The 25,481-nt window shown below is 36.5% G+C and overlaps 4 protein-coding genes across 5 annotated transcripts; 2 read left to right on the plus strand and 2 right to left on the minus strand.

Annotated features, from left to right (window-relative positions):
• Positions 1-1,024: 1,024 nt before the first annotated feature.
• LOC117614485 (transcription termination factor MTERF6, chloroplastic/mitochondrial-like) lies at positions 1,025-2,305 on the minus strand. The gene has a single exon (XM_034343308.1). The coding sequence runs from the start codon at positions 2,303-2,305 to the stop codon at positions 1,106-1,108; it is 1,200 nt and encodes a 399-aa protein (XP_034199199.1). The 3' UTR covers positions 1,025-1,105.
• A 2,751-nt stretch (positions 2,306-5,056) lies between these two features.
• LOC117612882 (CLAVATA3/ESR (CLE)-related protein TDIF-like) lies at positions 5,057-5,437 on the plus strand. Its single transcript, XM_034341518.1, has one exon. The coding sequence runs from the start codon at positions 5,057-5,059 to the stop codon at positions 5,435-5,437; it is 381 nt and encodes a 126-aa protein (XP_034197409.1).
• Positions 5,438-8,593: 3,156 nt separating this feature from the next.
• LOC117615773 lies at positions 8,594-10,365 on the plus strand. 2 transcript variants are annotated; one of them, XM_034344918.1, is made up of 2 exons: positions 8,594-9,235; positions 9,935-10,365. In XM_034344918.1, exons 1-2 carry the CDS (start codon positions 8,872-8,874, stop codon positions 10,234-10,236), a joined length of 666 nt encoding a protein of 221 aa, XP_034200809.1. In that variant the 5' UTR covers positions 8,594-8,871; the 3' UTR covers positions 10,237-10,365. The 2 variants fall into 2 exon arrangements, with proteins under 2 accessions (XP_034200809.1, XP_034200810.1); XM_034344919.1 differs by having other exon boundaries at positions 9,941-10,365.
• Positions 10,366-16,883: 6,518 nt separating this feature from the next.
• On the minus strand, positions 16,884-19,619 carry LOC117613056 (PR5-like receptor kinase). The gene is made up of 3 exons (XM_034341699.1): positions 19,379-19,619; positions 18,731-18,748; positions 16,884-18,070 (listed from the first exon to the last, which is right to left on the minus strand). Exons 1-3 carry the CDS (start codon positions 19,617-19,619, stop codon positions 16,905-16,907), a joined length of 1,425 nt encoding a protein of 474 aa, XP_034197590.1. The 3' UTR covers positions 16,884-16,904.
• Positions 19,620-25,481: the final 5,862 nt, after the last annotated feature.

Below are 25,481 nucleotides of genomic sequence, written 5' to 3' on the forward strand. Positions count from 1 at the left end.
CATCTCTCTTCCCCTTCAGTTTATTATTCTGATACTTGGCAGATTGTACCATTTAGTGGTAAGGATTTTTTTCTTCCCTCCTTGACCTTCTAAGCATGATGGGTGTTATTTAACGTGTAACATGAATGCTAAGAATGGATTTCACTTATTTGAACTTTCAAACATGATATGGTATATAAGATACTGTATATTTTACAACATTGTCATTATAATCTACCTTCAGAGAGAGATATTTGACCTCTCTTTTGACTTCTGTTTTCATTATTTTATAGCTTCTACTTCCTTTACATGTAATAAGGTGATGGTAAAAGTTTACCTTAGTTAGAAGCAACTTATACACGTTATCTCAAATATGGAATGTTTGATGGTTTAATGAAGCAATGACTTATGAGGCTATTTTAGGTGGAAATTATTGGCAGACAGGTTAATATGTCAACTGTCGACTAGTCTTAGTTGAATTGAAGGTTTTGTCTTCTTACCAAGTCTTACCAAGAAAGAGGGCTCTATACCAGGTTTTCTATGGTACGGTAAACTGCGGATAACCTATTTTTGTACCGTTGATCGATTGGCATGTACAGTACTTGTTGATCAGCAAGGCAAAAGGTGGTTATCCCGTATTTGTGGTTACCCACATTATAGAAAAACTGCTCTAACTACCGTTTATATACATGCATAAAATTTGGCATGGCTGCCAAACGATGTGTGATTTGATTCGATTTGATTTTCTCTGAGTAAAAACAAACAAACGAATGACTTTGGTGGTCGCAAAACCTAACAAATGACTTAAATCCAGCAAAATATGAATAACATGTTGGATTTGGTATTTTTTTTTTAAAGGGCTCAACCAGATTTAGTTTAAGCCCGTCCCAACAATTCTAACTCACATTTTAATGAGGTTTTCAATATGGTCTAGTTTATATTCCTGTCACCTGCACAATAGTTGATGAAAATGTGACTTTTATATTTATACCCTACACAGAAAAACCAATATGATAGAAATGCTGGAACCAATGCCAATGCCATGAATGATGAAAGATATTTTGTTCATCTTTATCAAATAAATGAAACCTTAAGGACACAAAACTTTTAGTACAGTGCAGAAAGATCACACATCCTTGACGTCCAATTTTAGATGATACACATCCCACAAAATAGGTAATTGGTTTATATATCTGGTCACAAACCTCTCCAAGAACTTATGCGGTGGAGGCAACAACACAGAAGACAAACTAAAGTCTTCATCTATCAACCCCTTCAACAACAAAACTTTAACAACTGAACATCTTGGAATAATTCTCTTCTCCAAACTGAAACACAAAACCAAAGGGTATGTGGCAATCACTCCTGAAGAATATCCCATCTTGTTCACAAAAAAATCCATTACCTCCATTATTTTCTTCTCAGACATAGTCATGCACTGTGGATTCTTCCTGAATGCAGAGACCACATCATTATCAGACCAACCCCAACTCCGCTTGTAAATTTCACGGCTTCGATTCCATATGGACTTACTGCTCTCTCCACACAATGCTCTTAGTGCCAACACAAAAGTTGATTTCTTCATATCAAATTCCATTGCCTTAACCTCTTCCACAGCTGCAGCAAACTTTTCATGCTTGTGTATCAAGACCTCAGTGTTGTGAGCTACCAACAGAGCAATGCATGATTGGGGCATACCCAATTCCCTCAAAAGCTCAATATTGGGGACCACATTCTTTCTGCGATTTTCCCGGAAAATCCATGAACTGCGCTTCAGAACAGAAACTACATTTTCCTCGGAAATCAGACTCCTGAGAAAATTATAAGTGGGTATAATCTGATTCTCCAAGCTTCTTAACAAAAGGTGGGGATTAAAACACAGAATTCTCGCAAGGTCTTCCCTTGAAACTACAACAGAGCTGAAAAACTCAAGCTTGGGCGAAAGGATTTTCTCAGGATCAGCTACAAGAATAGTAGGGCGTGACCTGACAACCTTTGAGATCTGGGTTTCAGAGAGTCCATATTTGCTCAGAAGGGCCAAAACAGAGTCTGCTCCTTGTGAGGATTGCAACTCTACCCATTTGGATGATAAAATTGCGCCTTCTGGGGACAACCCACATGAGTTTATGAGGTAAGCGACTGTGAAATTGTGTTGGTCTGCTGAGATTTTTGAGGTGATGGATCTGTGAAGTAGATGATTTTGAAGAGAAATGTGTGAGGGTTTTAGGTCTCCAACAAGAAATCTTTTAGCTGTGGAAGCAAATGTACAAGAAATTATTGAAGAGCCCAATCTGAGGGTGTTCAAGCTGTAGAGAGGTACCACCATGTTTGACCCTGCTTAGATGTTGATGACGATCAATTTCTAATTCTACTGGTCATTTTAAAACCCTAGGCAGCAGGGCGGTTTTGGGTCCGTGCCATACGCTTAACAATGAGATTCGCTTTTGGAATATCAATCAGTGTTCTTGCACTCGCGTTTCTAGGGTTAGTATTGGGACTCTCCTTTAGTTGTTTGAAGTTCATGGATAATTTTTGGTTATTTTCTGTTCTAAATATCAGTCATTTTTGCCTAGGTGGTGAAAACAAGCAGAGCCGCGCGGCTATACTATTTTTGAAAAGAAAAAAATAACCCACGTACAGCCGCGGGGCTATACTATTTAAAAAACACGTATAGCCGCCCGGCTATACTATTTATTAAAAAAAAAGACCCGCTAGGTCCTAGGCGCCCAAGCGACTATACAATTTTTTAAAAAAAATTACCCACGTATAGCCGGTCGGCTATACTGTTTTTAAAATATAAAAAACCCTAGTATAGCCGTGCGGCTATACGATTTAGTGAAAAGTCATAAATAGTACGGCCGCACGGTAATACCATTTAAATATTATACTTAAAAGGTATAGCCGGACGGCTATACTATATATTTTTTTTAAAAACCCGAACATAGCCGCTCGGCTGGAGTATTTATAATAAAAAAACCCACACGCGTAAAACAGTATAGCCGGCCGGCTATACGTTTTTACTTAAAAAATCCGAGTATAGCCGCCCGGCTATACTATATATATATATATATGAAAAAAAGACATGAAAAGGAAGAAATGGACGCGCATGAGCTCATAAAGGTGATACCACAATCGAAACTTTATATTCCATTATTCCTTCTCTAAACTGTTCGGGCCCTTAATTTAATGATTGTACATAATAAATTTAATCATAAAAACAAAACTATAAAATACATATATATATATATATATATATATATATGGTACCAACGAAAATCAATTCAACTAGTTGGAGTCAATATTATGTTCCAAGAAACATATATTCTGACCCTGAAAACAAAAACTATTAGAATTTGCGATTCAAAATTTGTAACAAACAAACTTGTAACACTAAATAGTGCCTTACTCCCATAAAATGCAAAATCTAAGGGTAGCATTTCTTTTTTGTTTTTCATCAGTGTGTGTGTGTGTATCGGCCCCTATATTAAGCAAGATTTGCACGCATATCTCTTATCTGTGACATAGCATGATAGCAGCATGGCATGCCTCGACTTAACAAATTGCATATATTATATACCTTGCTAGTTCATTTTTCCATGCATATTTATGTTAATGGTTCAAACTATAACTAAATATTATTTGTGTGGACTAAAATATTTTTTTCATGACTTCATTTTTGTGATTGTATTGTAGTAGCAAGGCATCATTCATTGTGTGAAACGATTTCAGTAAGGTAGATGAAAATGCTCCGCCATGCATACACTTTAGCGCTTAATTATTCAACTGCCTTTATAACCTTTTCTCTAGATTTCAAAAGAGACAAGACCCCTCCATTGGCACGCCATTGTATCCCGCAGACAAAAGAAGAAAACGATAAAAGTATAAAAGCACTCTAAAGAAAATCAAGTCATTTCTTGGGTAACCATCTTCCATAAAGGAGCCATTATCAAAGAATTGTAAGGAAGCCATAGCTGTGTTTTCACACTTTGGCTTAGCCCAAAGCAAAAAAATATTCATATAAAGTATACCACTTTCATGTTTTGATACAACAATAAAATATATATGACTAACCAAAAAGCAGACGTGAGTTAGGCTAGTAACAAACGAGAAAATGTTAATTAGACTAACATATATTAACGTTATAAGTTAATTTCAAAGGAATAAGAAGCTGCCAACAGGCATTAGGCCATGCACATATAGACAATGAATATATATAAAGGATTTACCAGCATGCATGCATGAAAATGAAAGTAGGGTCCTTTTCAATTGCGATGCACAAGAGTCAAAAAGCTTGCCGTGATGAAAAAGAAGAAAAAAAGAAAGAGAGATAAATGTTAACCTTACGTACGAAGAATGACCCCTTTTCAGTGTAGAGCAAAGTTTAAAGGTAAGTGGGTACCCATACGCATCGGATCATGGAGATAAAGCCCTACAGATTTTTTCACAAGCACAGAAAAGCAGTATACTGATTGAGGACGTCCTGCTTTGCTTTCTCTGTCTTGTTTCATTTATCTTTCAGAAGAAGAGAAAAAGAAAAAAGAAAAAAAGCAATTCACAGATTACCAAATTAAATTCTTTAATGAATAAAGAGAGATTTCTTGCACAAGTAGCCATGCAAGAAAAGCCACGACTCTGTTGCACTTTCATCCTCATGACCTTGATTGTTCAATTATGGCCTGCTTTCTTTTCCAGATTCTTTTTTCCTTTTCGACCAGATTAGCTAGGTTGAATAGCAGTTGAAGTTTTGAAATTATTGCAGTATCATGACCTTCAACAGTAAAAAAGTTTAATTGGATAGAGCTGGAGTTTTCGGTAATTAATTGAAGTTTGTTGCAATGAGAAGGGGCACTAATGGTATTTCAGAACATAAAATATATAGCATATATAATTTCCTCATTGTACATATATACATACATTCATAGCATGAAGTCAAGTAGACAAAGTGACCCCTAAATTCAAAGCTTGCTTCTTCCATTCCCAAATGACCTATTCATCACTTCTATATAAAGTCACCATTTTTTCCTGCTGTTTCCTTCCCTAATTTGCTTCCTATACCTGGTGGTGCAGCCGTTCATGCATGGATATTGATCTCCTCTTGATTGGTGGGGGGTGGATTAATTGCTATCGTATCGGTTCAAATTTTATGGCAAAAGCTGGAAAATCAGTTCCTCAACTCTTAATCTTAATAAGATCACCATTATCTCTGTTGCTATTTCATATTGGGCTTCTCTTGCTGCTTGTTGTTCCTCACTTTGCTCGTCCTACACCATCAGAGTTTAATAATTCAAAGTCGTTAACCATGGAGGCTGGCTCATCATCTTCAACAGCTACACAGCTCCTCCAATCTACCATGGACTTGCATCCAAAACAGGCTAAGAAGAGTGCCAAGAATAATCAACAATTTGAAGCTTCTGCGCATGAAGTCCCGAGTGGTCCAAATCCTGAATCGAACAAGTAAGAAAGCAATTCAGACAAAGAGGAAACCAAAAACAACAAAAATGAAGACTCTTCACAACCTCCATGGTCCTGCGCAGCTGGTGATCTATACATTATTAGCATGCATCCTCATTCATTCCCCCTCATGTTATCTTTTTGGACAGCAACACTATTCCCTTATATATTTCAGACATGTATTATGGATCATCCTTTCCTTGCAGTCCTTTTTTCTTTGGCTCTGTACATTAAGCAGTTAATCTCCTTCTTTCTTTATGTCAGAAATCTGAGCTCAGATATGCATGTATGTAATATATTATATATGTACATATAGGTTTTCTCCAATAAAAATGTTCTTTATTGTAATTAAAATAAGGACATCTTTTTTATGGGCTCTCTAATCTAATGATCATAACCTTTCAGTTTTTAAGTTCTCTTTTAAGAAATTATCCATGTAAAAAGATAGACAATTTGGAATTGTTTAATCATTTATCATCCACATTTTCCTTTTAATTTTGTCTAACGAACTGGATTTTTTTGCACATTTTAGATGACTAAGCAACTTCATGATTTTTACATGGATAATCCTTAAAGGATGACCTGGAACATAGACGGTTCCAATCATTGAAATACTTTGTCGAGTGCACTACAAACAAAGGATGTACGTGCACTCTTCATACAATAAGGACATCATTAATTAACATAGAAATTCTCTATACATGTACATTGTTATGTTTTCACAACCATCCTAAAATCCTATTTATAGTACATAGGACTTATGTTACTATTCTATCCGAATTTGGAAACTAAAACATTAAAGAAATAGGTAAAACACTATCCAAAATAAACAAGAAACCGAACAACTGACCGGTTGGCTAGCTAGAACGGCCAATTGCTAAACTGCGTCAAATCTGAACTAGTTGGTTAGGTGCTCCAAAACTTGGACACTTGGTATTGTTGCTACCGGTCACATAAAACTTGGCGACTGGTCGGTTCTCATGTTCCGGCCTATTTTCTTACTTCCAACACCTCAAACCAAATAGCGAGTCAACCACAACAATTTTTGAACTATCTTGTTCACGCTTGAGACATTTCAAAGTTTGTAGTAGCCAAACAATTTGTCATCCCACTAATTACTCAGTAAATTAATTCCACAATTTGTCCTTAATTGAAATAAGTAATTGCCTCGTACTGTGCTATGTCATAGTGAGAGCAAATCTTTAAATGAGGGATGATTAAGCTGAAAGTTTTCTTTCAACCTTGAGCTATCCTCGCGTGAAGCACATCAGTGAAAAGACAATCGTGATCATAGGGGTGTACTGCCTCTAGTGCAAACTTGTTTTTGGATATGTGTGATAGTTTTTTTTAGTACAAGCTATTGGGGGAGGGGGGTTTACACAAATATTTATTGGGTGTCTGGGGGTTTTGAACTTCTGCCTACATAGATGGTGAAAGAGCTCACCCATCTGAGTTATACCCCACTGACGGATATGTGATAGTTATGCAGAACAATCTGTGCCCTATATATGTTTATAACTAAATATTTGATTCAAAGCCTGGTTAGTTTGTGATTGTATCAAAATTAAATATGGCATTACTTTCTTTAGTTGATATTGCCGGATTGGTTTCTTTACTTTTTTTTTTAATAACCAACTTCTTTAGTTTAATAATATGTAATTAAGTAATATCTTAGTCTTTTCTAATTACTTTAATTAGTACTATTATAGACTTATGCCGGCCAACATTCATCAAGAGAAGTCTCATCCGGCAAATGTTTGCCAGCGTAGGTCTGTGCTAACAACATCGTTCGTCGGAAGAGGTTTTTTTATTTTATTTGAAATATAAAATTAGTTTCTTTACTCTTTTTTTGCCAACTATTTTTGTTTAATATATATATATATAATTAAGTAAGATCTTAGCCTTTTTTAATTATTTAATAGTAATTATTTATAATTATTTTTTTAGTTAACATTTAAATATTTTAATGATTTCATAATATCTTAGCAGTACTATTTAAATATTCGAATATATTAAAGGAAATATAAAAATATAAATCCATGTTTTTGCCACACTATAAATCCATATTTTTATTTTTGCTTCAAAAGTATAAAATTAGTTCTTTATTTTTGTTTTATGTCAACCTTCTTTAATTTAATTTATGTAATTAAGTAAAATCTTAGTTTTTTTTAATTACTTTAATTAGTTATTATATTTTAATTATTGTTTCTTTAGTGAATATTTAAATATTTTAATTACCATATGGGTTGGTGGTGGTTGGGAAGTTCTCATTAAATGCCTAGAGCTTTGGAAGACATTAATACTGGAAAGATTTTCAAGGAAGAGTTAGTTCTAGCCATTTAGTGGCCAAACCCATCAGCTGAAGAAAGTTCTATAAATAGGTCGTCGGAAGAAGAAAAGAGGACTTCTGACTCAACACACAAAACCTATCTTTTTATCCTGCACCTTTCAATTCTTAGTCTAAGATTTTATATTTCAAGCATTTTAGATTACCCAAGTTCTTCATTTTCCTATTGTAAGCTTACTTTCTTGCAATTTAATTTCAGTTGTCCTTAAATTCAAGTCTTTATCGCTTTAATCTATTTTATCGCATTTACATTTGTCATTTCGTTTCTTGCATTTACATTCATTTCACTTATCACCAAAGAGAGTTTTAAAAAAAATAGAAACTGGGACATGGGTTTGGTCTTTATATGATCACTATCACTACTTCATGATTTCAATGAACCAAAGTTATTGCAGCCAAGGTTTTTTTGGGGGGACCGGGTTGGGAGGTCCAAATTATCTTGGACACTACACTATGGACCATGTCTTATAGTGCACCATGAATTATATATAGCTAGAGAGGGGAAAAGTAAAAGCCAATGGGTTCCCACCTAAGTGGTTGAGGTGTTCCTTCTCCCCACGTTCCCGGCCCCATGGCACTGGGTCGAACATCCATAGCTGCACCTTGAGAAACCCACCTAATATTCTCCCCTTCACCTCCCTAGCTAGTGACAAAAAAATAACGGAAAAGTGAAAAGGACTGTATATATTGGTGTTCCAAAGAGGTAAGAAACGAGTGGTTCTTTGGATTTCCTTTGCTTTCGCTTGCAGCAATGATGAGAATTAAAGAGATCCAATTGTTTTTGTGAAACATGAAGACACCCAACAAAGAAAAACTAAAAGAAAGTAGGAGTAAAGTAGGGGTTCGAGATTGCCTGATGTTTTGCTCTGTTTTTCCTTTGATTATTGTGGTTTCTAATAGGCTGTTTTTCTTGTTATTATGTTTGTCCTATGTGGTTTGAAGTGTATTCTTAGATTTGGCTGGAATCCTTCATGTGTAGGGGATTTTGTGGTGTTCAATTCTTGTAATTGCCCCTGTTGTTAATGATTTCTCCTCATTGTCTACAAAAAAAAGTAGGGGAATTTACAAGCTAGCTCTAGCTCCGCAGATTGAACATGGGAGCTACAGTTTCCCCGATTGCTAATCTTCAACTTCTTAACCGTCATAACTACGAAGATTGGAGTTTCCAGGTGAAATTGTACCTGTTAGCTAAAGATGTTTGGGACGTTGTAGAAGCAGCAACTGAACCACCAACACCAGAAGATGGTGAGGCTGAGTTTAGGGCTTGGAGGAAGAATAATGCCAAGGCTTTACTTGCAATCCGGACGTGTTGCGGGGATGATACCTACCCTATAATCAAGGCCATTACCACAGCCAAAGCTGCCTGGGATGTGTTGGCTGAAGAGCTAAAGCCTTCTGATTCTGAAGAGATAAAGCCTTTTGATTCTGAAGAGCTAAAGCCTTCTGATTCTGAAGAAGGTATAATCATACTGGACTTTATATTTTCTTTTTCGTGCATGGTGTTAAGGTTGAAAGATTTAATTTTTTAATATATATATATATTTATATTTTTAATATATATATATATTTATATGTTACCCTCCTACATATAAAAATAAAATCATGGCTCCGCAACTGATGATTGTTTTGGGTCTCATCCTCAAAATTTCATAATGCCCGTTTTACCCTCCAGCAGCAATTAATTTTATGGACTCCTGAATTACTGCATGTGTATTGCTGGTTTTATTTCTATGGTGGGTTATTTCAGTTTTGAATTTTGAGGTTTGTTTGTTGGATTCTTTTCATCTTTTATTTTCTGTTGCCTTCTGTTCTTTTATTTTTGTTTACTAGTTTTCATTCTCCAGTCAACCGTGCACACAAAATACTGAAATAGGTATAATATAATACATAATAGTGCGCGATATTTGTTTAATTTTAATTTTTTGGGTGTAGCATTCTTTTTCTTTTTAGTTTGAGAGTATATATCTGGGTATTAAAGGAAGGTAATTTTTCCACTCTTCTTTTCTCCACTTACACTCCATTTTGCTTTTTAATACTTTTTAATCAATATTGTTCTTATTTATTCTATAGAAATATGTTAATTTATTTTATAGAAATATGTTTTGATATATTTAATTTAAACAGGATGGCATAATTTTTATTTTTATGTTTGCTAAGAAACAGGGCATAATAATAATGATGATGAGAGCGATGTGAAGTATGCTCCTTTGTACGATAGTTTGAAGCGTGGTGATTGGAATGCTGCAAAGGAGTTTATTGATCGACACGAAGAGGCACTAACACATAGAGGTTCATCAAGCGGTGGGACAGCTCTTCACGAAGAGGCACTACACAATGTGGAAGAGTTGTTGAAGCTGATGACAGAAGAGGACTTGGAAATTCAAGATGACAATGGTTGCACAGCTTTTTTCTATGCTTTTGCAAAAAGGAATGGCCCCAATAGTTGCCAAAATGGTTAAAAAGAACAAGAGTTTAGTTACCATGCGTTTTACCAACGTAGCAGGAAATAAGACTCCAGTTTTAGTCGCTTGTGCCTTGGGCCATTGGGAAATAGCTCGCTTTCTCTATTCTCGCACTCCAATCCATGTTTTGACTCAACTTATTTCCAATTGCTTTGTCCACAGAAATAAATTTGGTAATTTTGACATCATTTTGAAATATAAATATATAAAACAGTCCTGATCTTAAATAACCAATTATAGTATATGTTGATTTGTGGTTGCTTATATGATGAACCAACTATACTATAGATATTGGATGGGATTTACTTCAGCATTGCCCAAAATTGGTCCTTACTGAAAGTTACTTCGGGCACTCCCCTCTAAATACACTGGCTGGTATTCGTTCTGCATTTTCAAGTGGGGTTTCCCTAAGATTTTGGCAACTCTGGATTTATAACAGTTAGTATTTTGTATTCTCTTATCTCTTCTCTCCTCTCTTGTCTCTCTTCTCTTCGTAGTATCAAACTAAATTTTTCATGTTAAAGTTATATATAAAGTGAGATGTACCAACTAAATATATATGCCTGACTTGATTTCTTTTGTATTGCAAGGATAATTGAATTGAGACTGAAAAAAAATAAATATATTAATTACATTAATACGAAATGAACTTTGCAAGAGCTTTCTATTTTTTCTATTTCCTTCTGATTTGATTTATTATGTATATATGAAGGAGTGCAAGTCTGCATATTCATTAGCTTTCGTTGTTCACAAAATACAGTGTCTAAATTCACATATATATCATTAAATAGAAATAGAATAATACTACTTCAGACAAGTAGGAAAATGTATTTGATTGGATTGTGTTGCTTTCTCTTTAGATATACACGTACAACAACCTCAACCTGCTACATCCATCCACATTATTGATTCTTGGTTTAATTCTCACTTTTGTAATACGTTGTAGATTAATATTGTTTTCACTGTTAACCTAGGAATCCATGACCTGCATGAAATGAGATTGTACCATGACCGAATTCTTCAAATTCTACAACTCGTGTGTGACGTGGCAACACGTAGAAATCTTGACTCGAAGCAAAAGGCAATCTTCCGAGCTGTAGAAGGAGGACAAGTGGAGTTCATTAAGGAGATGTGTAAGGCGAATCCAAGAATCTCACTAATAAAGGGGGATGAAAGCGGCAGGACAATATTTCATTATGCCGTTGAATGTCGTCAAGAAAAAGTTTTTAGTCTTATATATGGGCTCAGTGAATATGATAGGAATCATATCTTAACGAGGATAGATGAATTTAACAATACTATCCTACATGCAGCAGGGAGTTTATCTGCACATCTTAATCATATTCAAGGTGCAGCTTTGCAAATGCAAAGAGAGCTACAATGGTTTAAGATCAGATTTTCTCACTTTATTACATAAATGTAACCTTAGACAATTACTTTCACTACTACATTTTACACTTTGCGCGACGAAGAGAATTTCGTCGCGCAAAATACATTGTAGTCGCACAAATTTTAACGCGACAAAAACTTCGTCACGCAAAATCCGTCGCGCAAAGAAACTTTGCGCGACGAAAAAATTTTGGTTGCGCAAAGAAACTTTGCGCGACCAAAAGATATTGGTCGCGCAAAACATTGCGCGACGAAATACATTGGTCGCTCAAAGGTTTGCGCAACGAAAAATATTGGTCGCGCAAAGTCTCAAAAAAATTTATAAAAAATAAAAAATTCCCGCGTTCCATTTTTGGTACCCGCCCACATTTTTAGAGTTTTGCGCGACAAGTACTAACGTCGCGCAAATATTTGCGCGACGAAATATTTTTTGTGTTTTAAATTTTTTAATTAAAATAAACTAATTTAATAGTTTGCGCTACAAAATATTTTGTTGCGCAAGGTTTTTGACTTTTTGTTTTATTATTTCTTTAATATTAATTTATTCAAATTTTTACTTTTTAAATGTAATTTAATTGTATGATTTTTTTTAAATCACTTTAATTTAAATTGATATTAATTTAATTATATTAATTTTTTCAAATTTTTACTTTTTAAATTTAATTTAATTGTAAGATTTTTCTTAATTACTTTAATTTAAATTGACATATTCAAAATAAAATTACATATGAAAAATAGTGATCAAATTATCCAATAAATATTATATATATATATAATATTCAAAATGTACACATGAATTAACAAAGTACAATAATATAATCCTAATACAAGCATATTGTGGTAGTAGTGGCGGATAATATGTTTTGATAGCTTCCTAATCCTCAACTTTACCCATCAAAGTCTCGATGATTACCTACAAAAAAACAAATATAGTCAAATAACAACAACAACAACAACAACAACAAAAGAAAAAAAAAGAATGCATAATCTCCCCTAAAATTGTTATACCACAAATCCAACCCAAACTCCAATCTCTCCCCTTTACTCAACCCCAAACCCCACACAAACTCAAAACTAACTCCAAAAACACATATTAATGAAAAAAATTTAAAATTTGGAGAGAATATACCTTTTGGCAAGATTGAGAGTGAGTGAGAATGAGAGGGAGAAGTGAGTGTGAGAGAATTAGATAAGATAGTGATAGAGAGATGAGAGAGTGAGAGATAGTGAAAAGATAGATGAGAGAGTGAGTGAGAGTGAGAGATAGTGAAGAGAGAGATGAGAGATTAAGTGAGAGGAGTGAGTGTGAGANGATAGATGAGAGAGTGAGTGAGAGTGAGAGATAGTGAAAAGATAGATGAGAGAGTGAGTGAGAGTGAGAGATAGTGAAGAGAGAGATGAGAGATTAAGTGAGAGGAGTGAGTGTGAGAGAAAGGGTGGGATTTGGGGAGAAGGAAAGAGAGAGGAGAGGTAAGAGTAGAGAAAGAAATTGAGAAAATGGTGGAGGAGTTATTTCGGTTTTTAAAAACCGTATCACTTTGCGCGACGAAAATACTGTTGGTCGCGCAGAGTTTTGCGCGACGAAACATATTGGTCTCGCAAAGGTTTGCGCGACGAATATAGTAATATTGGTCGCGCAAAGTCTAAAAAATTATTTTTTTTAAAAAAAATTCCCGCATCACATTTTTGGTACCCGCCAAAATTTTTAAATTTTTGTGCGACGAAAAATACATATTGGTCGCGCAAAGTCTAAAATAATTATATAAAAAAATTCCCGCGTCCCATTTTTGGTACCCGCCCAATTTTTTGCGCGACGAAAAATATATATTGGTAGCGTAAAGTTTTGCGCGACGAAAAATATTGGTCTCGCAAAGTTTTGCGCGACGAATTTAGTAATATTAGTCGCGCAAAGTCTAAAAAAATTATTATTTTTTTAAAAAAATTCCCGCATCCGATTTTTGGTACCCGCCAAAATTTTTAAATTTTTGTGCGACGAAAAATACATATTGGTCGCGCAAAGTCTAAAACAATTATATAAAAAAATTCCCGCATCCCATTTTTGGTCCCCGCCAAATTTTTGCGCGACGAAAAATATATATTGGTCGTGCAAAGTCTAAAGTTTTTTTTTAAATTTTAAAAACCCGCGTCCCATTTTTGGTACTCGCCCAAATTTTTTGAGTTTTGCACGACGAACTGTTGGTCGCGCAAACTTTTGAGAGACGAAAAATTGGTTCGAAGCACAATATTTATAAAAATAATTGTTATGAATAATAAAAAAAAAAAAATTATTTTATGATTTAAAATATAATTAAGGTGAAAGCTACTTAATAAATGTATATACTATTCAATTTCTTAAGTGTTATATGTACAAAATAAATAAATTTAAAGCTACTTAATAAATAAATATATATATACATACACACACACACACACACTTCAACGATCTAACCATAAGACTTGTTTGTATATACTTCAAGATCATATACCCCAAAAATCACAAAAAACAAACATTCAGAGATCTAGTAACGGGACAAAACTTTTCGATAGTTATAAATGAAAAATCAATATTTAACGGTTATTTTAACTCCGATTTTGATGATTTTTTTACAGCTACACTCCTTGACCCTATATGAATACATTGACTGAATTTGATCTTCAATTTAAAACATTTGCACTAGTGGATACCACAAAATGTTATGTTATATTTAACAAAAGTATAAATAAACTCTTAATTGTTAGTGAATATATTGTTTTGATGGCATATGCATTCTACGAAACTAGTTTCAACGATCCAACCATCAAACTTGTTTTTTTATACTTCGAGATCATATATGCCAAAAATCGGAAAAAATAAACATTCATAGATCAAGTAACGGGACAAAACTTTTCGACGGTTATAAATGAAAAATCATGATTTAACGGTTATTTTAACTCCGATTTTGATGATTTTTTTACAGCTACACTTCTTGACCCTATATGAATACAATGACTGAATTTGATCTTCAATTTAAAATATTTACACTAGTGGATACCACAAAATCTTATGTTATATTTAAAGAAAATATAAATAAACTCTTAATTGTTAGTGAATATATTGTTTTGATGGCATACACATTCTACGAAACTAGTTTCAACGATCCAACCGTCAAACTTGTTTTTTTATACTTCGAGATCATATACGCCAAAAATCAGAAAAAATAAACATTCATTGATCAAGTAACGGGACAAAACTTTTCGATGGTTATAAATGAAAAATCAAGATTTAATGGTTATTTTAACTCCGATTTTGATGATTTTTTTACAGCTACGCTCCTTGACCCTATATGAATACAATGACTGAATTTGATCTTCAATTTAAAATATTTACACTAGTGGATACCACAAAATCTTATGTTATATTTAACGAAAGTATAAATAAACTCTTAATTGTTAGTGAATATATTGTTTTGATGGCATATGCATTCAAAAAAACTAGTTTCAACGATCCAACCATCAAACTTGTTTGTTTATACTTTGAGATCATATAGCCAGAAATCGGAAAAAATAAACATTCAGAGATCAAGTAAGGGGATAAAACTTTTCGACGGTTATAATGAAAAATCAAGATTTAACGGTTATTTTAACTCCAATTTTGATGATTTTTTATTGCTACACTCCTTGACCCGATATGAATACAATGAAATAATTCGATCGTCAATTTAAAATATATATTTTCTAACAAAAACCCAATCCGAACAACAAGAATATATTTTTCTAATAAAAATCCGATCCGATCTAAAATAATAAATTTAAAGTTACTCAATAAATATATATGCCGTTTAATTTCTTAAGTGTTATGCATACAAAATAAAAAAACAAAAATAAATTGGTTTAGGTGACAAAATGTTTGGATTACGTCATGGAAAAATTTTTTAAAAATATATTTTTTATTTTTATAAGGACTTTGCTCGACGAAGTTTACTTTTCGTCGCGCAAAGTCACTTTGAGCGACGAATTATTTTTCGTCGCCCAAAGTCACTTCCCGTGAGCGACGAATTATTTTTCGTCGCGCAAAATTGGTCGCGCAAGACTTTGAGCGACGATGTATTGTCGTCGCGCAAAAGTTTGTCGCGCAAAGTGACTTTGGGTGACGAATTATTTTTCGTCGCGCAAAATTTGGTCGCGCAAGACTTTGCGCGACGATGTATTGTCGTCGCGCAAAAGTTTGTCGCGCAAAGTGACTTTGGGCGACGAATTATTTTTCGTCGCGCAAAATTTGGTCGCGCAAGACTTTGAGCGACGAAGTTTCAAGTTTCGTCGCGTAAAGTCACTTTGCACGACGAATAGTTTTTCGTCGCGCAAAATTTGGTCGCGCAAGGGGTTTTTTTTACTAGTGCATGGAATTACCAGGAAATTGGTCAGGCTTTCAACTGAAGTCAACATGTATAATTGACTTATTATTGTATAATGGGGTTTTATTTACATACATTCCTATACACACATATGTAACCATATATATCTCTTTATAGAGAGGAATGAATTATTGAGAAATTTTCCCAAATATTTTAGCACAATATTAAAGCGACCGATCATAAGTCATCTCTAAATCTCTTTTCTTTTTCCTCAAATTGTTTTCAAACTCTAAATTTATCCTCATACCAAAACCCAAATCAAATTCAAACATCATAGTTTACCGGTCTCCTTCCCAAAGCATATATATCCCACAAACAAATTCCGCTACAATGTCAAATCCAATTGAAACCCCCTACCTTAACTGCTTGCAACTCCACACCATTCAGAATGACAATTTTGGGTTGCCTGCTGAAATCAAGTGGAATGAGATCAACTATAGTCTCTAGTATGAAGTCATGGAGATGCGAATTGCCGGGCGAGAAAAATATAGGTACTTGACTAGTGTCACGCCCCAAATATAGGTATTTGTCTACAGTTGTTAGATCACACACGTATGCGGGAAGAATTTTCGTTTCCTTTTCTTGCTATTTTTGAACTCATGAGACACAGGTAACTTAGCACACTATATATAAGCAAAAAATATTCTTGGGATGGCGGTCAACTTCCGCATCCTAACAAAAGCTGTGAACTTCAAAAATGGAGTTTTATATTTTATTCATCTTCAGACAAAACTATCACATACAATTGCACTCATCTTCAAGTTCGAAGAGATGCAGTATTCAAACAATATGATAATAATGATGCTGATTTATATTACACGTTTTTCTTTTCGGGATTATGAAAAGATTATACATGTTCTCCATCTTAAAATTGAAAATCAACACTTATATACCGATATGTCTTAAGCTTACACGCAAAGGCTTTGATGTGGTCATAGAGTCTTCTGTTTCAGATGGTTGAGATGTGGTCATAGAGTCTTCTGCAGCTATTGTAGGAGAAACCAACAAAGGCTTTGGTGCAATTTGCAAGGAATGAAGGGGTCCTTCCAGCATCTCTACCACTTTGCTCATTGATGGCCGATCAGAAGGATTGATCTGAATGCACCACAGACTTATTAATACCATCTTTCTTGCTATTTGTTTTTCCTCTTCTGTGGTCGCCCCAAAAGCATTCTCATCCTTGTCTAGCTCTAGATCTTTATAAACGTAATGCGGAAACATTTCACTGGTATGAAACACTGCCGAATCCAAATTCTTTCTTGCTCCAACCATTTCAAGAACCAACATCCCGTAGCTGTAAACATCACATTTGTGCGATACGCCCCCAAAGTTCCAGCTAAATACTTCTGGTGCGATGTATCCTACAGTTCCCCTTGTCCCCAGCATCGATACGATACTCTCCTTCGTTTTGCACAATTTGGCAAGGCCAAAATCAGCTACTTTTGGGCAAAAATCTTTGTCCAAAAGAATGTTCTGTGGCTTTATGTCAAAATGCACAATTCTTGTGTTACATCCGCGGTGTAAGTATTCTAGTCCTCGGGCAATGCCGACTGCAATTTCAGATAGTTTTTTCCATTCTAAGCGAGAATTTGCCATTTCAGATCCTTGCTTACGTATGAAATTATCCAGAGATCCATTAGGCATGAATTCATAAATCAAAGCTCTTTTGTCCCTCTCATAACAGAATCCACAAAGAGTGACTATGTTGACATGGGAAGTTCTACCAATGCTAGCAACTTCATTAATGAAGTCTTCTCCATTACCCTTGGACTCACTTAGGACTTTAACTGCCACCAGAAGGCCATCAGGTAGCTTTCCTCTGTATACTGTGCCATATCCTCCTTTACCTATTTGATCTTTGAACCAATGAGTCATCTTCTTCACATCGGAGTAACTATACCGCTTTGGGGCCATCCATCCATTATTTGTTATAACTTCCTGGATTTTCATCTCATTCTTCTTATATTTCTTGAAGAAAAGCACTTCTTTTTTTGATGCGTATACCATACAAACAATGAAAACAATGGCGGAAGTTACACCCGATAAAATCCCTATAAATTCAAAAATATTTTCAAGTTATGCATTTCATTAAGTTGTGAGAGACAAAAGCATCTCAATACTGTAAAGAAATAAAAGCAATAGAATAAAGTGATACTGAAATTAAACCTGGAACAAAATATTTGTTTCTTTATACTTCACTCTTCTTCTTGTATTTTTATTTAGAGATATTTAGTCATATACTCATTCTTAGCACTAATGATATAGATAAACCTTACACCATTAATCTCTATAAACAAACCCAAAAACTGACAGTTGACCCTATTGAATTGAATTTTGATTATTAAATTACTTTGACGCCCTGTTGAGTTATTTGAGCTTTTTTTATAATGAAGTTTTAGGGTTGGGCTTGTTTTAAGAAATAGATAGCAGTTTTATAATTTATAGGAAGTTAAAAGCCTCTTTGTTATGTTGTAAGTGATCTTTGGATGAATTTTTAAAGTCCATTTCATATAGATTTTTTTTATAATTCGGATTCCTATATTAGGTATAATAGTAAATCTACCCTTAATTTATTATAGTGAGTTAGATGATAGTTAAGCTCCTAGTCATTTAAAGCAGTCATGTAACTTTGAAATGTATTTTGGAGGGCTACCATTTAATGGTTACTGAATCAAGGGCCAGAATGAAACAAAGGAACCAAGCAGAGTTACCTATCGCTATATTTTCTCCTGCAACAATCACAAGATAGAGAAATGTTAATCAATAAATGAATATATATAATCCATTGATAAAATAAATAAAAATAAAAAATAAAAAACCTTGCCAACAGATATTTTTTAGTTACATGTTAATAATTTCACTAAATCTAGTCACTTGTTGCCAAAGGTTCGCAATTTGAGAACATGGCATTTTTTTCTCTATAAATTTATTAAAATATTCATTAATCAATTTAAAATCAATAAGAATAATCCTGTCGTTTTAATTTGACAGTGGAACAAAGAGGAAAGCAAAGTAGGTTCGCAAAACTAAAAGAAGAGAAAGTCAAAACACTACGTAAAAATTTCCAGAAATTTCTAATTTACGACCACTTACTGTTGTTATCTTTCTAAATCGTACCCATGAAATAAAAAAAAAGAAAATATGAAGTCAACAATTCCTAGTTAGTTGTCATTGATGGTCACTGTTCACACTTCCATTATAATTTAATGGCAGTTGTGAAAAATCTCCTCTCTCTATAGTTTAAACTATTATTTATACGTTCAAACAAAATAAAATATTATTATTTGTACTAAAAAATTATAAAATGAAGAAAAAATTTAAACTTCAAGTACGTATACTATTGATGTTGAATATGGTACCTGACATGACACAAACCCGATCCCCACAAAAGCAAACGGGCTTGCTCGAATGGGAGTCAAACCCACAGCCCCCATTTACTTCAAGACATTTAGCGCATTCATCATCATAAGGGTGGGTATAGTTAACATTAAAGCCTTCCATGATCGCTTCCTGAAACAGCGACCTATTGGCAAAGAGCTTCGCAGCCGCGGTTTTGAGAATCGGCACTGTAGTTTCAATCTTACACTTGACACCGCTCATAATCTGGTCGATCGGGATCGTCCAGATCAAGTAATAAGAGTCTTTGAAAGGCAGATTGACAGTGAAGGTATTGTTGATGCTCAAAATGGTTCGGCCAAGATTGAGTCCAACTTAGTGATGAGGTGTGATGGATGATGGGTGAAGGTGAGGACCGTCAGCATGTGTGTGAAGATTTGGGCAAGCGATAAATATAAAGAAGACGAGATATACGTGGTTCATCCTTAATGAATGGGCTACGTCCACGGAGAAGTATGCTCTCATTATAATAATGTATGTTTACATTTGTACACGGGGTTGGACCCAAATATAAAGATAAGAAGGGAGAAGCCCATGATTAAAGATAAAGCCCAGCCCAGTGATCCAGAAGAGAGAGTCCAAGGCCCAAGGGTCCAGATCCAAGAGCCTTCTCTAAGTGGAGAGTGGTCTTCCTTTATAGGTGAAGGGGAGTCTTCACTTCTTGTAGTTTTCCGATGTGGGACTCCTCTTGCTTTGCTTAGAGTTGTGACTTGTGGTGATGCTTCTTTGGCTAAGGTGATGACCTCTCAAAGCATGGCACGTGGATGATCTAGCCTAGCTAGTTGCTCGGTCAGTTACGGTACTAACAGTAGTCCCCTAAGTTCGCGAGTAAGAAGGTACTTCTTGATTGGGGACTTGTAATTTTAAGTGCACTGGCCGAGCAACACCATAGTTCATCTTCCAAGCTGTATAGTACACTACCCATAGTCCTCCAAGTCCTCAACTAAGAAGGACATTTGGAAGGGAAAGAACTTGGCACGAGGGTGCCGAAGGTGAAGGGGTTGTCGAAGGCATAAAGTTGCATGTCGCAGGGTAATGTGGCTGGGCACGAGGGTGCCGAAGGCATAAGAATTGCATGTGGCAAAGCGATGGGCCTAGGCACGAGGGTGCCAAAGGCATAAAACTTGCATGTTGCAAGACAATGGAGCTAGGCACCGGGGTGCAGAAGGCAAAGGGGATGCTGAAGGCACAAAGCTTGCATGTCGCAAGGCGATGTGCCTAGGCACGAGGGTGCCGAAGGCATAAGAATTGCATGTCGCAAGGCACTTGGCCTAGGCACGAGGGTGCCGAAGGTGACACAAAGCTTACATGTTTGCAAGGCAATGTGCTTAGGCATGGGGGTGCGGAAGGCAAAGGGGATGCCGAAGGTGACACAAAGCTTGCATGTCGCAAGGCAATGTGGCTGAGCACGAAGGTGCTGAAGGCATAAGAATTGCATGTTGCAAGGCGATGGGCCTAGGCACGAGGGTGCCGAAGGTGACACAAAGCTTGTATGTCGCAAGGCAATATGGCTAGGCACAAGGCTGCCGAAGGCGACACAAAGCTTGCATGTCGCAAGGCGATGTGGCTAGGCTCGGGGGTGCCAAACCCAAAGGGGATGCCGAAGGGTCACAAAGCTTGCATTGTCGCAAGGCAATGTGCCTAGGCAAGAGAGTGCCGAAGGTGACACACAGCTTGCATGTTTGCAAGGCATTGTAACTCGGCTCGGAGGTGCTAAAGGCAAAGGGGATGCCGAAGGGTCACAAAGCTTGCATGTCTCAAGGCGATGTGCTTAGGCACGAGGGTGCCGAAGGCGACATAAAACTTGCATGTTTGCAAGGCAATGTAACTAGGCTCGGGGGTGCCGAAGGCAAAGGAGATGCTGAAGGGTCACAAAGCTTGCATGTCGCAAGACGATATGCTTAGGCACAAGGGTGTCGAAGGCGACACAAAGCTTGCATGTCGCAAGGCGATGTGGCTAGGCACGAGGGTGCCGAAGGCGACACAAAGCTTGCATGTTTGCAAGGCAATGTAATTAGGCTCGGAGGTGCCAAAGGCAAAGGGGATGCCGAAGGGTCACAAAGCTTGCATGTTGCAAAGCGATGTGCCTAGGCACGAGGGTGCCGAAGGCGACACAAAGCTTGCATGTTTGCAAGGCAATGTAGCTAGGCTTGGGGGTGCCGAAGGCAAAGGGGATGCTCAAAATGGTTCAGCCAAGATTGAGTCCAACTTAGTGATGAGGTGTGATGGATGATGGGTGAAGGTGAGGACCGTCAGCATGAGTGTGAAGATTTGAGCAAGCGATAAATATAAAGAAGACGAGATATACGTGGTTCACCCTTAATGAATGGGCTACGTCCACGGAGAAGTATGCTCTCATTATAATAATGTATGTTTACATTTGTACATGGGGGTTGGACCCAAATATAAAGATAAGAATGGAGAAGCCCATGATTAAAGATAAAGCTGAGCCCAGTGATCCAGAAGAGAGAGTCCAAGGCCCAAGGGTCCAGATCCAAGACCCTTCTCTAAGTGGAGAGTGGTCTTCTTTTATAGGTGAAGATGAGTCTTCACTTATTGTAGTTTTCCAATGTGGGACTCCTATTGCTTTGCTTAGAGTTGTGACTTGTGGTAATGCTTCTTTGGCTAAGATGATGACCTCTCAAAGCATGACACGTGGATGATCTAGCCTAGCTAGTTGCTCGGTCAGTTACGGTACCAAAGGTATGTAAGGAAAAGTTTACTTTTCATGTTTGTTGTTTGTAGGTAAAATTTGATTGTGTTTTTTTTTCCTTCCCATTTATTAGTATTAGTTGTGTTTTTTTTCAAGATTACTTGCTGTTATAGTGAAAAAGATTATGAACCAAACTAAGTGTATAGGACATTTGCATTTAAATTTGACAGGTTCTTTTTCACTTGCTTTTGCCATCCTTGATTCTGAAAATGGAGGTAATTAGACATGCTTTCTGCAAACTCTTTTCCAGCCATGAAGATCCTTTAAACAACATAGTTTCACAGAAACATTGCCCGTAGAAGTAAAATGGCGATTACCTTCACCACATGTCACTACTACGTTTTACTATTTGCGCAACAAGATTTTGCACGACGAAGTTGCACTACAGCGACGGAAAAAAAATTTCGTCGCTCAAAATATTGAAAACTGGCGAAACCAAATTTTGGGAAGCACAAAACGTCTTAGCGCGACATAAATTTTACTTCGTCGCGCAAAGTGAGGGACAAAAAACCCGGGTTTTTTGTTGCCGCCAAACACTTGCGCGGCGAGAAGAATCGTCACGTAAGAAAACCTAGCGCTACAATGGAACACTTCGTCGCGTAAAGGTGAACACAAAACAATGGATCCCGTTAATTGGCTGCGAAAACTTGTGCAATGACAGATTTTGCCTGAAAAGACACCTTAGCGCGAGAAATCATTTATCGTTGCGTAAGAAAACGAGGGATATTTTTTTTTTTGCGCCAAAATACTTGAGGGGGGGATTTTTTTTTTACGTGACGGAAATAGTTTTCGTCGCGTACAGTTTAATGTCGGTACATTCTTGGGCGATGAAAGATAGATGTTGCGCGACGGAATGTTGTTCTTGGGCGACAAAAGTTTGTGCAACGAAGATGTCATGCGTGGCATAAAAGTTTGATGTCGACACGTGCTTGCGCGACGAAAAAAATAGTTTTGTGCGACGGAAAAATAGTTTTTCGCGACGGCAGTTTGCACGACAAAATCAATGGTTCGTCGCGCAAAGTTCTTCTTCTTCATATTAGAATTCTGCCGTTGCAGAGGCAGAATGCAAAAAATATGGCATTCTGCCTCTTTCTCAACCTCTCTGCCCCTGCCTTTGCTGGGAATTCAGTACGCTCATGGGTAAGTATTTTTTGTCGTTAGTTTAAAAGTATTAATGTAAATTCGTACTAACGCTATTAATTTTGTTCTCGTTAGAGATATTTGTAATTAGAGATTGGTGGAGAACGATTGAGAAGGTATTTTATTCGTTTTGTATATTAAAAATGTTAAAGTTAGTTTGTTATGTTTATATTTTTTTTGTGAAGTTATATTTATATTATGTTGTTAAATTGTGCGTGACGTAGCACAATGTGTTGTGATGTACAAAGTTAATTGAAATTAACTTCGTACTTTTATTTTTATGTTTAGTAACACTTAGTTTTTCGTTTGAGATTAGTTAGATTTCGTGCATGGATGCGTAAAGCATGACTGCAGTCCAATTAATTATTGAATTGTCCCACTATTTGGACAGTTTGGTAATGCATAGTGTTGTCACGTAATCTACGGCTACAGGATTAGGTTTCGATTGTGGAGACTTCGGTGTCATCTTGGTACGTTCTTCAGGTGGTACGTATGTATTTATACCTATGCCCACCTCAAGAACTGTATCGAGATGCTGCCGAAATTCATCCATGTCGAAATCTAATCTCATGTAGCCGTAGGTTACGTGACAGGACTATGCATTCCTGAATGGGATAGGGCCCTTACCGGAGGCATAAGGTGACATTATAACTTCTTATGAAGTTGTTGTGATTGTTGTGTTGTGATTGTGGTTTCCGGAATTATGAGCAGAAGGTAGATACAGAACCCGAATAGATGCGCAGACAAATACTTGGATGGAATCGAGGATTTTCTTGAGTTTGCACGTCGACACAACCCGGGTGCAACTAGAATCCGTTGTCCTTGTATGAGGTGTAATAACACGTTGTGGGAGACAATTGAAAATGTTGAATTTCATTTAGTAAGGAATGGAATGATTGAGAGATGTAGCATTTGGAACCTTCATGGGGAACAATTAGACCATGCTTCGTCTTCAAATACCACAAGAATGGACAATGTTGAACCTAATAATCAAGTCATGGATATTATACAGGATGTTTTTCCATTTGCAACGACCAACATCAATCACGAAGGGGAAGATGACGTGCCTACACCAATAGACAGTGCGGAGTTTGAACAATATGAAAAACTGTTAAAAAATGCCAACCAAGAGTTATACCCGGGGTGCGAGAGCTTTTCCGTTCTCACGGCCATTGTAGAGCTAATGCATGGAAAAATAAAGTATCGTATGTCGAACCTGTGTTTCGATTACTTTTTGGGGGTTTTCAAGAGAATGCTTCCAACGGACAATTGTTTGCCGAAAGACCATAAACACGCGCAGAAGGTGTTGAATGGTCTTGGATTGGGTTATGAAAAAATTCATGCTTGCAAAAATAATTGCATGTTATTCTACAAGGAGCATGAAACGTTGGATACATGCCCTATATGCAATGAGTCGAGGTTCAAAATGACATCTCAGAATAGAACGACTAAGATCCCACAAAAAGTCATGCGTTATCTTCCCCTGAAACCTAGGTTGCAGCGATTGTATATGTCGACGCATACTGCCACAGACATGAGATGGCATAAGGAAAAATGGGTAGACGATGATGTGATGCGGCATCCTGCAGATGGGGAGGCATGGAAAGAGTTCGATCGAACGTTCCCCGAGTTTGCTGCTGATCCCCGAAATGTGAGATTGGGACTTGCCACTAACGGATTCAATCCGTATGGGGTTCTAAACCAACACCACAGCACTTGGCCGATTTTCGTATTCCCATATAATTTGCCGCATTGGAAATGCATGAAAAAAGAATACATAATGATGACTGTTTTGGTAACTGAGGATCCTGGGAGGTCAATCGATGTTTACTTAAGGCCGCTGGTTGATGAACTGAAGGATTTATGGACAAACGGTGTTCGCACGTACGATAAATTAACTGGGAAGATGTTCACTTTGCGGGCAGCAGTTATGTGGACTGTGAATGATTTTCCAGCATATGCAATGGTTTCTGGGTGGAGCACAAAGGGTTATATGGCATGTCCTGTATGCAAGGAAGATGTAACTTTTGGTTGGCACGCTGGAAAAGTTTGTTACCTTGGTCATCGGAGATGGTTGCCATGGGACCACGAGTGGCGGGAAAAAGATAAAGAGTTCGGCGGGAACACAGAGCGTCGCCTCAGACCTAGAGAATGGTCCGGTGATGAGATCTTGGAACAGCTGAACCGTTTGGATTTTGCTCCGTTCGGAAAAA

Source organism: Prunus dulcis, chromosome 1 (genome assembly GCF_902201215.1).
Source record: "Prunus dulcis chromosome 1, ALMONDv2, whole genome shotgun sequence".
In the NCBI taxonomy this organism is placed as follows: domain Eukaryota; kingdom Viridiplantae; phylum Streptophyta; class Magnoliopsida; order Rosales; family Rosaceae; genus Prunus; species Prunus dulcis.

What these genes read in the sequence shown, in the direction of transcription:
- LOC117614485 (XM_034343308.1), bottom strand. Translation starts at nt 2,305, where the DNA reads ATGGTGGTACCTCTCTACAGCTTGAACACCCTCAGATTGGGCTCTTCA.
- LOC117612882 (XM_034341518.1), top strand. Translation starts at nt 5,057, where the DNA reads ATGGATATTGATCTCCTCTTGATTGGTGGGGGGTGGATTAATTGCTAT.
- LOC117615773 (XM_034344918.1), top strand. Translation starts at nt 8,872, where the DNA reads ATGGGAGCTACAGTTTCCCCGATTGCTAATCTTCAACTTCTTAACCGT. An exon ending in GCCTTCTGATTCTGAAGAAG is followed by an intron (nt 9,236 to 9,934) that starts GTATAATCATAC and finishes ATGTTTGCTAAG; the next exon opens with AAACAGGGCATAATAATAAT.
- LOC117613056 (XM_034341699.1), bottom strand. Translation starts at nt 19,619, where the DNA reads ATGAGCGGTGTCAAGTGTAAGATTGAAACTACAGTGCCGATTCTCAAA.